The sequence below is a fragment of the Geotrypetes seraphini genome, chromosome 12 (assembly GCF_902459505.1).
Source record: "Geotrypetes seraphini chromosome 12, aGeoSer1.1, whole genome shotgun sequence".
In the NCBI taxonomy this organism is placed as follows: domain Eukaryota; kingdom Metazoa; phylum Chordata; class Amphibia; order Gymnophiona; family Dermophiidae; genus Geotrypetes; species Geotrypetes seraphini.
Window position 1 is genome coordinate 51,480,522 of NC_047095.1, and position 16,109 is coordinate 51,496,630.

At 42.0% G+C, this 16,109-nt stretch overlaps 1 protein-coding gene across 5 annotated transcripts in view; it reads left to right on the forward strand.

The window, feature by feature from the left end:
* The window catches only part of LOC117346421 (FRAS1-related extracellular matrix protein 1-like), a 225,785-nt gene that overhangs the window by 146,946 nt on the left and 62,730 nt on the right, over nucleotides 1-16,109 (forward strand). For all 5 annotated transcript variants that reach the window (XR_004536585.1, XR_004536584.1, XR_004536582.1 and 2 more), the window contains 2 exons: nucleotides 1,717-1,912; nucleotides 10,068-10,332. Coding sequence is in view for 1 of the 5 variants with exons in the window: in XM_033915953.1 (XP_033771844.1) it covers nucleotides 1,717-1,912; nucleotides 10,068-10,332 (461 nt within the window). In the remaining 4 variants the exon portion in view is untranslated. The remainder of the gene's footprint in view (nucleotides 1-1,716; nucleotides 1,913-10,067; nucleotides 10,333-16,109) is intronic.

Here is a 16,109-nt window from a genome sequence, read left to right on the forward strand (position 1 = left end):
AGAGAAGAACCAGATGCTGGATGGGGGGGGGCAGGGAGATAAGGACAGACTCTGGATAGAAATGGGAAGAGAGAGGGGCCAGACACTAAATAGAAGGCTAGCCAGATTCCTGTCACAGTATGTTAAATACGTTAGTCTTTCCTACACTTTTCCAGTTTCCAAGGTCTGTGACAGATTTATTTTTTAATACTAGGTCTCATGATACCTTTTCTACCATCTCCTTTATTAGCAATTATCTCCCCCCCCCCTTTTTTTTTATAAGATCATGGTAGTGTCTTTAGTGCCGGCCACAGCGGTAACAGCTTCAATGCTCATAGAATTCCTATGAGCATCAGAACTGTTACCGCTAAAGCTGGAACCATTTCCCAGTAGAAGTGGTGGAGATAGAGACTATGTCTGAATTCAAGAAAGCATGGGATAGGCACGTGTGATCTCTCGGAGAGAGAAAGACATAATGGTTACTGCGGATGGCTTTATCTGCCGTCATGTTTCTATGTTTCTAACAAGAAACAAAACTTTCATTAAAAGCTAAAACTATTTAAAATTAGGTGCAACACACACACACACACACATATATATATAATATGTGTGTGTGTTGCACCTTATTTTTAAATAGTTTTACCTTTACCATCTTGGTTGCTCTTCTTTGAACCTTTTCTAGCGCCACTATATCTTTCTTGAGATAAGGAGACCAGAATTGAATGCAATACTCCACATGAGGTCACACCATGGAGCGATACAGGGGCATTATGACATTCTTAGTCTTGTTAACCATCCCTTTCCTTCCACTCAACCAGATCCTGTCCCAACATGCCATTTTGGGACTCATCCCAAGGGCACTCGGTTTATTTATTAGACGTCTGTGTGGAACACTGTCAAAGGCTTTGCTAAAATCTAAATAACAAAAACATAGAAACTGGAATGTTCAACAAACTTCCAAGCATTCGTTTAATCTAATTCTATACTCATTTTATTTAAATATTTATTTTCTAAAAAAGAATTTTTTTTAATACTTTCAATTTATATCTAAAACCATTACATAACTACAAAAAAAGGTTGACTATAAAGTGCAAAGTGTTCTATAAATGCATAGTTTGCATTTATAGAACTGGACCCTGTGTACACATCTTGCTAGGCGCTATTCAGTAAAGATGTGCATGTAAATTCTTGTGAGCAGATCTGAAAAGGGCCATGGCTATGGGAGGGGCATTGCGGGGCTTAGGCATTGCAAGAATTTGCATCCAGTGTTTCAGGATATGGCAGATCTGCACCTAATTTAGACGTGGGGTTTTACACCAGGTTTCAGTTGTTGGAAATCCTCACACCTACAAGTTAGACACAGACCTCAGCGTTAGATGCTATCCTAATCTAAAAGTTAGGCCCGGATCTCAGTATTAGACACTATCCTAACCTAAAAGTTAGGCACAGATCTCTGTGTTAGATGCTATCCTAATCTAAAAGTTAGGCGCGGATCTCGGTGTTAGACGCTATCCTATAAACAGCGCCCAACTCAAAGCGCCATTATAGAATAGTACTTAGTGCTTTTTTTCCTGTGATGATTTTTCAGTGCCGCGTATACAATTTTATCCCATCTGTATTAAAGGCTTGATAGAAGAGCCGGGCTTTCACCTCTAATAATTTCTGTGGCATCTATTGGTCTATTTGTTATCATGCAAAGTATAGAGTATTCAAATTTCCCATTTTACTTCCTTTTAGGCAACTTCAACATGGATTACTTTGCATCCTGGCATGAACTTCACTCAAGAGGATGTGGACATGAACCATGTCTGGTATTATCACACTGCTGTTCTGGGATCAAAGGGTTATGACAGTTTCCACTTTTATGTGACAGATGGAGAACACAGCTCCCCACCAGAAAGCTTCTATATTTCAATTAAAAATACGGACAAAGGTAGGCAATGAATTTACAGCAGTCTTGGGATTTGCTGGAATCATGTTGGGAAGAACAGCGCATCAGGTTTTTGCATAAATTGAAGTCACAGTATATCCTAAAAATGAAGGAAACATGTTACTTTTGCAAAAGTCTGGCACTACGGTGTTCAAAATGCCTGTCTGCAAGACTGAAAGAACTATACAGGGTGCCCACAAAAACACTCCTTGATTTTAAATGGTTACAAAATCCAAACTTATTGGAATATGTTTATAAATAAGATGACGGCAAATAGAAGTCCCAAAAAGCACAGTTAGCAAGATCTTACCCAATCGCTTGCACTTTCACCCTTATAAGCTGCAATTGGTGCATAAGTTACAACCTTCAGACAATGCAACGTGACAGAATGACCAGGTGTTTCTGAAGTGGCCCCCAAGTTCACCGGGCATTAGTTTGTGACTTTTTCCTTTGGTGATGCATGAAAGACAGAGTGTACGTACCTCTACTACCCACAACTATGGGTGATCTGCAGGAACGCATCACTGAAGCTATAAATGTGATCATGCCGGATATGCTTCAGAGAGTCTGGTCCAAGTTTGATTATTTTATCAATTTTTGCTGAGTAATAGGTGGGGGGCACTCATCGAGTGTATGTAATCAACAGATACCATATGAAACTTTATGAGCTGATGAAACTGTAGCCTCAAAGGTGAAAGAATATTCCAATAAATTTTGGTTTTGTAACCATTTAAAATCAAGGAGTGGTTTTGTGGGCACCCTGTATAATAATATTTATTCATGTAATGTAATGTAATTTATTTCTTATATACCGCTACATCCGTTAGGTTCTAAGCGGTTTACAGAAAATATACATTAAGATTAGAAATAAGAAAGGTACTTGAAAAATTCCCTTACTGTCCCGAAGGCTCACAATCTAACTAAAGTACCTGGAGGGTAATAGAGAAGTGAAAAGTAGAGTTAGAGGAAAAATAAAAATAAAATAAACATTTTAACAAGACAGCATTGATCTAAATACTTTGGAAGGTAGAAGAGAGGAGAGAAAGGAATAGAAGCAGAAGGGGGAGCCGTTGAACAGTAGAATTCTGGAGAAATTTAAATGATAGAAATAGAACAAAACAAAGACAAAAATTCATCATCCTGCTTCTTGTATAAATTATATCAAAGTAGAATGAAAAATAAAAGCATATATCTAAATAAAACAAGGAAAAGTGAATTAAAATAAATTTGCCTCAAAATATTCCATTTAGAAATAATTACAGGGTGTCAGGTCAAAACCGTGGAAGACAAAGGCGCGCGCCAACAACTGAGCGCAGCGCGGAGGCGCGCGCCGAAGAAAATAACTGTTTTTAGGGGCTCCGACGGGGGGGTGTAGGGGGGAACCCCCCCCACTTTACTTTATACAGATCGCGCCGCGTTGTGGGGGCGTTGTGGGTGGTTTGGGGGGTTGTAACCCCCCACATTTTACTGAAAACTTAACTTTTTCCCTAAAAACGGAAAAAGTTAAGTTTACAGTATAATGAGGGGGGTTACAACCCCCCAAACCACCCACAACGCCGCCGCGATCTGTATTAAGTAAAGTGGGGGGGCTCCCCAACAAAACCCCCCGTCGGAGCCTCTAAAAACTGTCATTTTCTTCGGCGCGCGCCTCCGTCTTGCGCTCAGTTGTCGGCGCGCGCCTTTGTCTTCCGCGGTTTTGTCTATGAACCAATTACAGCACTGTACGCTTGTTTCAATATCCAAACTCATTTTGTGAATCTAATGGAGAAACATCTTAAATTACAGTGCATTATTCCAATAGCTGACCACATTTCACACATTTGCTAAAGCAGGACAAGGTCATGACGGAAGCCTTTAAAAAAAATATCTGAGTTTCAGTTTCCCCAAATTATCTCCCAACTGTGTTCATTGCACTTCCCTGGAAGTCCAAGACATAAGGCGGAATACGGTATGATCTGGAGACTTGAAATCTCCATAGGCTGCGGGAAAGCATTCCTGATAACAGGACCACTTTTTATTCCACTAGCCGTGAAGAAATCAAAATGAGTTCTGTTCCAAAGGCTGTCGCACGGTTTCTTTTGAAAAGGAAAAGAAATCAGATTGAGACACTCGTGTCCTCAAGAGTGTTAGATTTCTCTAAAGCCTTGCCAGGCGGTTGTAATTTATTGAATGTGGGCTTCTGAAATAGTGCTCCTGCCAGTGAAAGATTGGCACATGAAGAATGGAGACAACTAATTCTCACGGGGTCTTCTCTGGCAAAATTCTCTATTGAGTCCTCATGCTTCTTGTGCTTATAGCTACCGGGATCCAGGAGCGCCATCTGCAAACTGTGATTCATAAACACTCTGCCAGTCTTCCATGTACCCTGACATCATTAAAAAAAAAAAAAAAAACCCCAAGAAGCAGTATTCTAATAAAGAGAGGTGGTTTTTCAGTCTACCAATTAAACGCATCTAATTTATTTCTCTTACAGCTGAGGCTTTATTTATTAGTAAACAGCTGCATTTGTTACACTTTTTTTTTTTTTTTACTAGAAGAGTGCCAAATGGCACTTTCGATAATCCATTAGTCCTAAATAATCATCTGGGTGCTTCATATAATATTCCAGAATATGATAGAAAAGAAAGGCTATTAAAATTGGAAAATTTGACCTTGCCAGGCTTAAGGAAATGCTTTTGTCTGTTTTTAAACTTTGAGTGAATTTTATAGAGCTCGTTGCCCGTGCACTGGGGTTACACAAGGCGCGGTGCAGCCGGCAATCAAAAGGTTCTTGTGTGCACCTGTGTCAGCATAGTTCATTCTCAACCTGCAATACCCATATTGTATAGTGCTGTCCAGTAGGCATGAGTTGAAGTCACAGGTTTTTTGGGGTTTGTTTGTTTTTTGTTTTGGTTTTTTTGCTTCACTCGGACCTAAACCAAGATCTGATCCCAGCTTTGCAAGCAAACTAATTCAGGGTCACGATTTTATGTTTTTACACTCTTTAGGTTGGAATAAGCTTCTCCTTCCAAGTCCAGCATACTGGGATTAGAACAGAAAATGTCAGCGGTATTTTTTCTACGTGAAAATATAATATTGCTGTTTATTGGCCAAAGTTCAAACACACTGGGGGCGGAAGGAAGGGATTATCAAAGCTGCAATTAAGATGTGTTGTTTTACCACTAACTTGTGCTCTACTTTGTGGCTCACTGGTAGAGCTGCTGTCTCTGCACCCAGAGGTTGTGAGATCGAATCCCAGTGCTGCTTCTTGTGACCCTGGGCAAGTCACTTAATCCTCCAGCTCCCACCACTTTGAACGTCAGCTTTGAAATGCAAAAGCCGCAACACAATGGTACACAAGTCCCCATTCCTTTCCCTTCCCTGCTATGGTAGCATGGGTCCCATTTTATGCAAGGAGACCTAAACTAAACTAAACTTTGGGTTTATATGCCACATCTTCTCCACAACGTGGAACTCGGCACGGTTTACAGGGGTTGGGATAGAAAGGAACTCCAATGGAATTATAGAAGTAAGTATAAAGAGAGGTTAGAGGGATTAGTGTGCCAGAGAGGGAAAGAAAAGTTACATTCTAGAGAAAAGCCAAGTTTTCAGATGCTTACGGAATAGTTGAAAGGAGCTCAAGTTACGAAGTGGGGAGGTAAGATTATTCCAGAGCTCAGTGATTCTGAAGGGGAGGGAAGACCCTAGTTTACCAACATGGGATATGTCTTTTAAAGAGGGGAAGGATAATTTTAGTTTTTGGGCGGATCTGGTGGAATTTGGATTTGAGGAATTCCAGGATAATGGAATAAAAGGAGGAAGGATACCGTGTAGGATCTTGAAGGTTAGGCAGGCACATTTAAAGTGGACCCTGGAGATTACAGGAAGCCAGTGGAGCTTGGACAAGAGTGGTGAGACATGGTCAAATTTACTTTTTGAGAAGATAAGCTTAGCCGCGGTATTCTGGATTAGTTGGAGTCTATGGAGGCTTTTCTTTGTTAGGCTTAAGTAGATAGAGTTGCAATAGTCCAATCTGGAAAGGATGGTGGATTGTACAAGGACGGCAAAGTGTTTTTGATGGAAGCAGGACCTAACTAATAACAACTGTGGTTAACAACAAAATAACCGGATTTAACCAAAGCCTATGTTGATAACTTTCTCCCACAATCGGGAACGGGTCAACTTAAACCCTCTCCAGTTTCCTGTTATTACACGAAAGACAGTGCATAAATCATATCTACCGTAGATACCTTGAAAGAAGTGTCAGCATCATGGGGAATTATCAAAGAATTTGATCAACAAATATACCAGATTTAGTTTTATAAAATGCCATAAACTATCATAGGTACTCAATTTAAATAAAAGCCACGTGCTCACAGCTCTAAGCTACTGTCAAAAGATATGAGTTCTATTTTAATGGCAGAGCCCAATGTAAATAATAATGTGGCATCTGAATGGTTAAATTTAAGCAATTAACATGCTGTGTAATGTAGTTTCATTAACCAACCCACATGCCGAAAGTGTGAGATTGTGAATACATAGCCAGGCTTTATTTTAAATCATTTTATACAAATGTTTGGCTGTTAAAAATGGCTCTGGTAGTGGGAGTTTTTTTTTTTTAACGAGGTAACAGGCTAACATATATTGAGCATGTTTTATCTGTGCAGTCTGCTAATGCAGAATTAGTGTACTGTGTATTTATCGCAGTCTTCAATATGGAAACAATTCATGTAGCATTATCGGTGTACTTAGCAGGGCCCAGGATAATATACCATGATTTGGTATATTTCCTGACGATTTCACAGCCACTGTTTTCTCTGAGTAAGGTTCCTCCAACTGCTTTGCTGCCAGTGGGGGGCAGTGCTTCAATATTGTATCTTCCATCACTAAGGACAGGCAGGTTCCCTGGAGGCCTGCAGAGCTTGGTTGTCTTGTCCCTATTGAAATTGTGATAGTGAAACAATGCCCTCTGCTGGTAGGATTCTAGGTAGAGGAGTGCTGCTCAGTTTAGAGCAGTGGTCTCAAACATGCAGCCCGCCAGGTACTATTTTGAGGCCTTCGGTATTTTATCATAATCACAAAAGTAAAATAAAAGTGTTTCTTGATCATATGTCTCTTTAGCTATAAATGACAATATTATCATTAAGACTTAGCCAAAAGGAAAGATTTATAAACTATAAAGAGTTTTACCTCATGCAAAATTGTCATTTCTTTAATAAGACATTAACTATTTTTTCTGAGACCCTCCAAGTACCTACAAAGCCAAAATGTGGCCCTGCAAAGGGTTTGAGTTTGAGACTAGAGAATGACACGGTGGCTGTTACTCATGGCTAGCCGCGGGTAGCCTGTTGAAACGGTGGTGTGGGAAAAGTGCTCACCTTGTCCCCGCAGTTAAGGGGGGGGGAATGCGTGTGGTCACCGATCGCTCAAGGCACCCTCCTTCCTACCTACCAGCTGAATCTATCTCCCTCCTTACCCCTTACCTTTGTGGCACGTTAGTTTCCAAAGTAACTTGCTAAAGCCGGCTGAGCCTGCCTGCAGTTGCGTGTGTCTGTGGGCGGAAGCTTCTCTGAAGCAACTGGAAGTTGCGTCAGAGGAGAAGCTTCCGCCCACAGACACACACGACTGCAGGCAGGCTTGGCCAGCTTGAGCAAGTTACTCTGGAAAATAACTTAAAACACGCTGCGAAGGTAAGGGGGAGGGAGGGAGATTCTCAGGCCACGCGAGGGGTGCTGAAGGGTGGTGAGATGGCAAGAGAGAAAGGTGGTGGTGGAAAAGAAAGGAACAGATGCGGAAGGGGGTAGAGAGGAACAGACGCTGAAAGGAAATGGGGAACAGAGAGTGGGGAGAAAACGCTGAAGGAAAAAAATGGGGAAGACAGAGTGGGCAGAAGACGCTGAAGGGAAGTGGGGAAGACAGAGTGGGGAGAAGACGCTGAAGGGAAATGGGGAATAAAGAGTGAGGAGAAGACGCTGGAAGGGAAGAAGACAGAGATGCCAGACTATGGGGGGCGTGAAGGGAAGAGGGGTGCCAGACCAATGGGGGGGGGTGTGAAGAGATAGTCACAGTAACAGAGCAAATGGAAGATGCAGAGAGAAGACAGACAGTGGATGGAAGGAATTGAATGAGAAGATGAGGAAAGCAGAAACCAGACAACAAAGGTAGAAAAAAAATTTCTATTTATTTATTTATTTTGCTTTAGGATAAAGTAGTGTATTAGTTGTGTTGATAAAAATTTATAAACAAAGCCCTGCCAGCTGAACATCTCTTTCTTTAGTTCAGCAGCCAGAACTTTGATTTATAAGGAAGGAATAAGCTAAATATTGCAGTATGGATGCTGCGGGGACAGTAGTCGCGGGGATGGAGTAAGGACAGTGGTCACGGGGACGGGGCGATGACAAGGACGGTGGTGACAGGACAAATTTTTCCCCCATGTCATTCTCTATTTGAGACCACTGGTTTAGAGGGAACAGTGCTCACAGTTTCATCTGGGTACAGAAAGGCTGGTCTTGCAACAGTCTGCACAACAAAAGGTGATGGGCTGACCTAATCCTGGTTTTATCCTCTCACGCCCCCTTTTATCTGCATCGGGTAGTAACTCTGTTCATGTCAATGGAAAAAATGTAAAAAGCTGCCATTCTCACAGTAATTCAAAACCGGCTTGACCGATTTGAACGAAACTTGGTATGCAGATCCCTCACTACCTGGGTTGATATGTTCTGGGGGTCTCGCAGCCCTCCTGCACACGTGGGCGGAGCTACAAACAGAAAATCAGATTTCACCCATTCATGTCAATGGAAAATATGTAAAAAGCTGCCATTCTCACTGTGACCAATTTGGACGAAACTTGGTATGCAGATCCCTCACTACCTGGGATGACATGTTCTGGGGGTCTCGCGGCCCATCTGCACACGTGGGCGGAGCTACAAACATAAAATCAGATTTCACCCATTCATGTCAATGGAAAAAATGTAAAAAGCTGCCATTCTCCCTGTAATTCAAAAACGGCTTGACCGATTTGGACGAAACTTGGTATGCAGATCCCTCACTACCTGGGTTGATATGTTCTGGGGGTCTCGTGGCCCTCCTGCACACGTGGGCGGAGTTACAAACAGAAAATCAGATTTCACCCATTCATGTCAATGGAAAAAATGTAAAAAGCTGCCATTCTCACAGTAATTCAAAACCGGCTTGACCGATTTGAACGAAACTTGGTATGCAGATCCCTCACTACCTGGGTTGATATGTTCTGGGGGTCTCGCGGCCCTCCTGCACACGTGGGCGGAGCTACAAACAGAAAATCAGATTTCACCCATTCATGTCAATGGAAAATATGTAAAAAGCTGCCATTCTCACTGTGACCAATTTGGACGAAACTTGGTATGCAGATCCCTCACTACCTGGGATGACATGTTCTGGGGGTCTCGCGGCCCATCTGCACACGTGGGCGGAGCTACAAACATAAAATCAGATTTCACCCATTCATGTCAATGGAAAAAATGTAAAAAGCTGCCATTCTCCCTGTAATTCAAAAACGGCTTGACCGATTTGGACGAAACTTGGTATGCAGATCCCTCACTACCTGGGGTGATATGTTCTGGGGGTCTCACGGCCCACAACTCTATTTTGCTTGCTCAAGGGTGGGTTCACCCAAGAATTTATATGTTCTTGCTCCAGGAGGTGAAACTAAAATTGTTGTTTATAATCACATTTTGCGTTAGTTGTATTGTATTCATTTTGTCAAATATTTCACTTTATAATTTGAATATTGTACTTTTTATTAAACTGTAAAAAAATACTTTCATTCACCACTATAAAGTATCTTTATTTGAATCCATTTACAGTGTTATTGCTATAATTAAATACCCGTGCAACGCCAGGGCATCAGCTAGTATATAATAAGAATCAAATATGTTAAAATGCTGTGTGGTGTGACCATAAGTATGATCGCTTTTGCTTATCACAAGTTGATTGACAAGACACTGCATCCTTAAATCTTTTTAACATTTTGCTGATGTGCTTTTATGGCTGAAGAAAGTGTGCAACATTTTCCTATTTGTGGTTTATCCTCCAAAGAAAACGTTTTCAGCCTAATTAAATATTCAAAACAAATTTTTTTTTTTAAAGTAAATAGGAATGCATGTACTGCTTTTTAAATTTTACTCATCTCTTGTCTTAGGTGACATTGTGCTACACACCAAACCTGTAACTTTAACTGAGGGTGACAGGGTGACCTTGATGACAGATGTTCTTATGGCAACAGATGGCACTGGCAAACCCGAGAAGCTGCTGTATGCCGTCTCAGTGCCACCTGTGCACGGTCAGATTGAGTACATCAATTATCCTGGCGTACCCATTTCCAGTTTCAGCCAGTTGGATGTGGTGGCCCAGAAGATCTGCTATGCTCACGACAACAGTCAGGAGACCAGTAAGGATTTGTTCAGGTGAGAAGGCTTTCCCTTCCGCTCTCTGCTGCATGCCAAGCTCCTGAGGAATGTAACGGGTTAGTAGCACATGTGGAACTCAGCACATACCTAATAACAGAGGCAAATAGCGATCCAGTGCGGAGACCATTCAGCAAGAAGCAGAGCCTGTTATATATTCAGTATTTATGAAATCCTGTTTTAACTACAATCCCAAGTCATATAGCCAAGGGCAATAGGAGACAAACCTGCTTTTACAGAGAAGGAATCTAGAGAAATACCTGCTTGCTTTTAATTAGCATGCAAATGACTTGCATATGTTTTAGGGATTTCCCTGTGACATCACAAAGAAGGAGAGAGAATATTGAAGGTAGGGGTTTTGCATACAGCTGTATCTATAGTTAGGAAAAGGCTGGTGGTTAAAAATGGGGTGTTAATTTTGTTTTGTTTTTACTACTGATTCAATAAACTAATTATATGCAAATCGTGAGCTAATTTCTAAGTGCTCTTCTGCACTGAATGTAATTCCATCTGCATGTCAAGGTATACCCAAGTTATACTTTTAATTGCACATTTTTTGGGCACCAAGGGGGAAATTCTATGAAGGGCACTGGAAAAAAAAAACCCTGTGCTCATCGCTATTCTATAAATGGCGCTCAAAATGCCCCTTTTTACAAAGCCATGGTAGCAAGTCCCAGTGCAGCAAATGTGCCCAGAGGAATTGAATGGGCTGCATCGCTTTTGCCGCACCAGGAATCTCTACTGCGGCTCGTAAAAGGGGCCCTAAGTTGGGTGCTGTTATAGCAAAAAGTATTTCCTTAGATTACTCCTGAGCCTATCACCTCTTAACTTCATCCTGTGCCCTCTCATTCCGGAGCTTCCTTTCCCAAATGAAAGAGACTCGCCTCATGTGCATTTATGCCACGTATGTATTTAAACGTCTCTTATTATATCTCCCCTCTCCTCCAAAGTATACATATTGAGATCTTTAAGTCTGCCTCCATAATACTTTATCACGAAAACCTACCATTTTAGAAGCCTTCCTCTGGACTGACTTCATTCTATTTACACTTCTCCCTCCGTGTTCGCAGGGGTTGCGGGCGGATCATAGGCGCGAATAACTTTTTAAATGTTATTCGTGTTTTTTGGGAAAAAACCTTCCGTTTTTATTATTGGAATCGCAAATAATTTTTCTACAGTGATTTCAGGGCAGGCAAGCAAGCAGCGATTTCAGAGCAGGCATGCTGGGAAGAAGCCTTTCTCCCTGTGGATGCTGGGAAGCAGCGTTTTTCTCAGTGCACACTGGGAAGCATGGAAGCAGCAAATTTGTGGGAGAAAGCATGGTAGCAGCGATTTTCAGAGTGAATGGTAAGCGATACACTTTTTTATCGGTACAGTAAAAGGAAAAAGAACTTTAATGATGATGTCATTTGGGGGGGCGGAGTCAGCTTCTGAAAAATCACGAATAAGTGAATCCGCAGAAACGGAAATCGCAGATACGGAGGGAGAAGTGTATATCTTTTTTGAAGGTGCGGCCTCCAGAATTGTACACAATATTCTAAATGAGGTCTCACCAGCGTCAATACCTCCTTTTTCCTACTGGCCATACCTCTCCCTATGCACCCGTCTAAATTTGGTTGTTGCCTTTTCAACCTGATGGTGTAAATCCTCGGACTCAAAAGTAGGGCATGAATCCTGGAGCTATGCACAGATTGAAACTAGGTATAAATCCTTTGCGTAAATTAAGTGCAGGTCCCTCAAATTCTACAATAGTTTACGTATCTTAAGTGGACGCCCTTGCCCCATCCATGCCCCTCCCTTGTTTATTATTTGTTTTATTTAAAATATTTTATTAATCACCTGAAACCTAGGCGACTTACAATAAAAACATCCAAAATCATTAAACAAACGTTTACCAAAAAAAAAAACCCCATCAATTGCAGCAATATAAATAACAAAACATCTTTGGGATCAGCATAATAGAAAAATCTTCCTAAATACAGAAAGTCTTCATTTCGGTGAAATGCCTGGACAATAAAAATGAGTTTTTAATAACTTCCTCAACCTCAACACGTTCTTACAAATACGTAAAGTTCCAGGAATACTTTTACTTGGCCACGCCTCCTTTTTATTTAGGTGCTAAATGATTGGTGCTCACAGTTTTATAGAATAGCTCTTAGAAAGATGGCATGTGCAAATCTGAATTGTTGCCAATTGGTGTCAAATAATTGCTAGCGCTAATTGGCTCGTTAATTAAATTGCATGTGCAAAATTTGCGCATACCCAAATTTGCATGTGCAATTTTACACGCCATATATAGAATCCAGGGGTAAGGAGGTAAATTCTACAAGTGGGCATTTCAATATAGGAGCCTAGTCTGTAATGGAACCTAGGAATACTACATCGCACAACCCATACAGCAGGAACGTGCTGTGAGTCGCAGACAAGAGCCAGAGCCCTGTCTGTGTCCTATCCATGCTCCACTCCTGCTCATGCCCCCTTGCAAATACCCTTTTGTAAGTTAAGCAAGTATTTACAGAATAACGCTTAGGGCAATGGTCTCCAATGTGCAGCCCTCAAACATTTGGCTGAAATGCTCTTCAAATCCTGTAAATGTGTTAATTTCAATCTTGCCCACTTGATATAGTAACTGCAAACAATCTCATAAATATGTTACTCAGGTGTCTCATTTATGGAATTGGCTATTGTTGATAATCCAAAATAAAGTGTCATAGAATCCCCGGTCTGAACAAGCGGGCGAAGGCAGTTTACAAAATTAATAATATGTGAAAACTTGAAATCTTTTGGTGGCCCTCAGAGTTTCTCATATTCACACTGAAGTGTGAAAAAGGTTGGAGACTCCTAGCTTAGGGCAATTGTTGATATTACGTGCACATGGACACACATCCCTGTTTAAATGTCAGTATTCTGAGCATTTGCTCACATAAAACCCAGATCTATGTATAAGGGGTGCTGAGAAGTTCTCAGCCCAAGCCAACCAGCTTCCTATATTCTGTAGCTGAAAAGAGTGTTATCTTATTCATTAAGTGCCAATTTGCAGAGACAAAATTCTCTGTTTTGACATTGTTTCAGATCATTGATTAAACCATATCCACGTCATTCTCTTCTTGGTTGGGCTGAGAGTTTTTCAGCGCCCCCTCATAGTGCGAAGACTTTCAGTCTCTGGTAACCAGAGCTGAGATTGTGATGTCATAATGCCTCATTCAACCAATAAGAGCCAACCCCATCAGTGATGTCACAAAAGCTTGATTGTCCTATACTCGGCTCACTCTTATTACATACGAGGGGGTGCTGAAAAGTTCTCAGCCCAACCAACCAACTTCCTAGATTCTGAGCGTTATTTTGCCAATGTAGCTGAAAAGAGTGTTATCTTGTTTCATTAAGTGCCAATTTTCAGAAACAAAATTCTGTTTTTGACATTCTTTCAGATCATTGATTGGACCGTATCTACATCATTCTCCTCTTGGTTGCGCTGAGAACTTTTCAGCACCCCCTCGTAAGTTCCTGGTTTATTGAATTGCCCCTTCACATGATTTCCTAGATAGGAAGTTATTTTAACTCACCAAAAACATACGCCAAAGTGGAAGTAATAAGGTGCCCTTTATGTAGCGTACCTTATCATAGCAGGTAGCTCTGTGCAATCAATTAGAATTTTATTTCACAAAGAAAAATCAGAGGGTGATGTAAAATTAACAGTAGGACTGACTCCAGATGGTGGTGTCGTTTCTAAGAAAAAAAACCCATATGTTGGCTATTATGATACTTAAATGTAATGGCTTTACATCTTTCCACTGGGCAAAGACGGCACACGACAGGGCTAAGATTTTGCTATGACATGAAACTGCATCTTTCCCAGCAGACATAACAAATTCAGTAGGCTAGACCTTGCTGTGATACAGTCCTTCTGAGTCATTTCAGTCTTCTGCTTAGTCCTTACAGAGGCTGATTTACAGTGCCCTGAAAAAGAACTTCCTGGTCACTTTGATTCAAATGTCACGGTCAGTGTGTTTTTTAAGTAGTGGCTGCAGTATTTAAATCCATTCAGTGCTACTAATGGTGACTAATGCTGGGTCTATTTATTTAAGAACATAAAAAGTTGCCTCCGCTGAGGCAGACCAGAGGTCCATCTCGCCCAGCGGTCCGCTCCCGCGGCGGCCCATCAGGCCCATTGCCTGAGCAATGGTCCCAGACTATCCCTATAACCTACCGCTACTCTTATCTGTACCCCTCAATTCCTTTATCCTCTAGGAACCTATCCAAACCTTCTTTGAAGCCTTGTAACGTGCTCCGGCCTATCACAGCCTCCGGAAGCGCGTTCCATGTGTCCACCACCCTCTGGGTGAAAAAGAACTTTCTGGCATTTGTTTAAACCTGTCTCCTTTTAATTTTTCCGAGTGCCCCCTTGTACTTTTGGTTCCCCATAATCTGAAAAATCTGTCCCTGTCTACTTTTTCTATACCCTTCAGGATCTTGAAGGTTTCTATCATGTCTCCTCTAAGTCTCCGCTTTTCCAGGGAGAACAGCCCCAGCTTTTTCAGTCTGTCAGTATATGAGAGGTTTTCCATACCTCTTATCAGTTTAGTTGCTCTTCTCTGGACTCCCTCAAGTACCGCCATGTCCTTTTTGAGGTACGGCGACCAATACTGGACACAGTACTCCAGATGCGGTCGCACCATTGCACGATACAGTGGCAGGATGACCTCCTTTGTCCTGGTCGTGATACCCTTCTTAATGATACCCAACATTTTGTTTGCTTTTCTTGAGGCTGTGGCGCACTGTGCCGACGCCTTCAAAGACGTGTCCACCATCACTCCCAGGTCTCTTTCAAGGTTACTTACCCCTAGCAGTGATCCTCCCATTTTGTAGCTGAACATCGGGTTCTTTTTCCCTACATGCATGACCTTGCATTTCCCTACGTTAAAGTTCATTTGCCATTTTTTGGCCCATTCTTCTAGCGTCGTTAGGTCCCTTTGCAGATCTTCGCAGTCTTCCATGGTTTCAACCCTGCGGTAGAGTTTGGTGTCATCCGCAAATTTAATAACTTCGCAATTTGTTCCCGCCTCCAGGTCATTAATAAATATATTGAACAGGAGCGGTCCCAGCACCGACCCCTGCGGAACTCCGCTCATGACCCCATGCCAGTCTGAGTAATGGCCCTTCACTCCAACCCTCTGTTTCCTGTCTGCCAGCCAGTTTTTGATCCATCGGTGGACCTCCCCTTGCACCCCGTGTCTCCACAGCTTTTTAAGCAGTCTTTCATGCGGTACCTTGTCAAAGGCTTTTTGAAAGTCAAGGTAAATGATGTCAATGGATTCCCCTTTATCCACCTGTCTGTTTACCCCCTCAAAGAAGTACAATAAGTTTGTGAGGCATGACCTACCCTTGCAGAAGCCGTGCTGGCTCGACTTTAGCTGTCCATTGTTTTCTATGTGTTCACAGATACTGTCCTTAATCAGTGCTTCCATCATTTTTCCCGGGACCGAGGTCAAGCTCACCGGCCTGTAGTTCCCCGGGTCCCCCCCTTGAACCCTTCTTGAAGATGGGTGTGACATTTGCAATTTTCCAATCCTCCGGGATCTCTCCAGTTTTTAAGGATAGGTTACATATTTGGCGAAGTGGCTCTGCTATTACGTTCCTTAGTTCCTTGAGTACCCTTGGGTGAATGCCGTCCGGACCTGGCGATTTGTCACTCTTTAGTCTGTCTATCTGCCTGAGGACATCCTCTTGGCTTACCTCTAGTTGGACCAGCTTTTCATCCCGATCCCCATTTACGATGT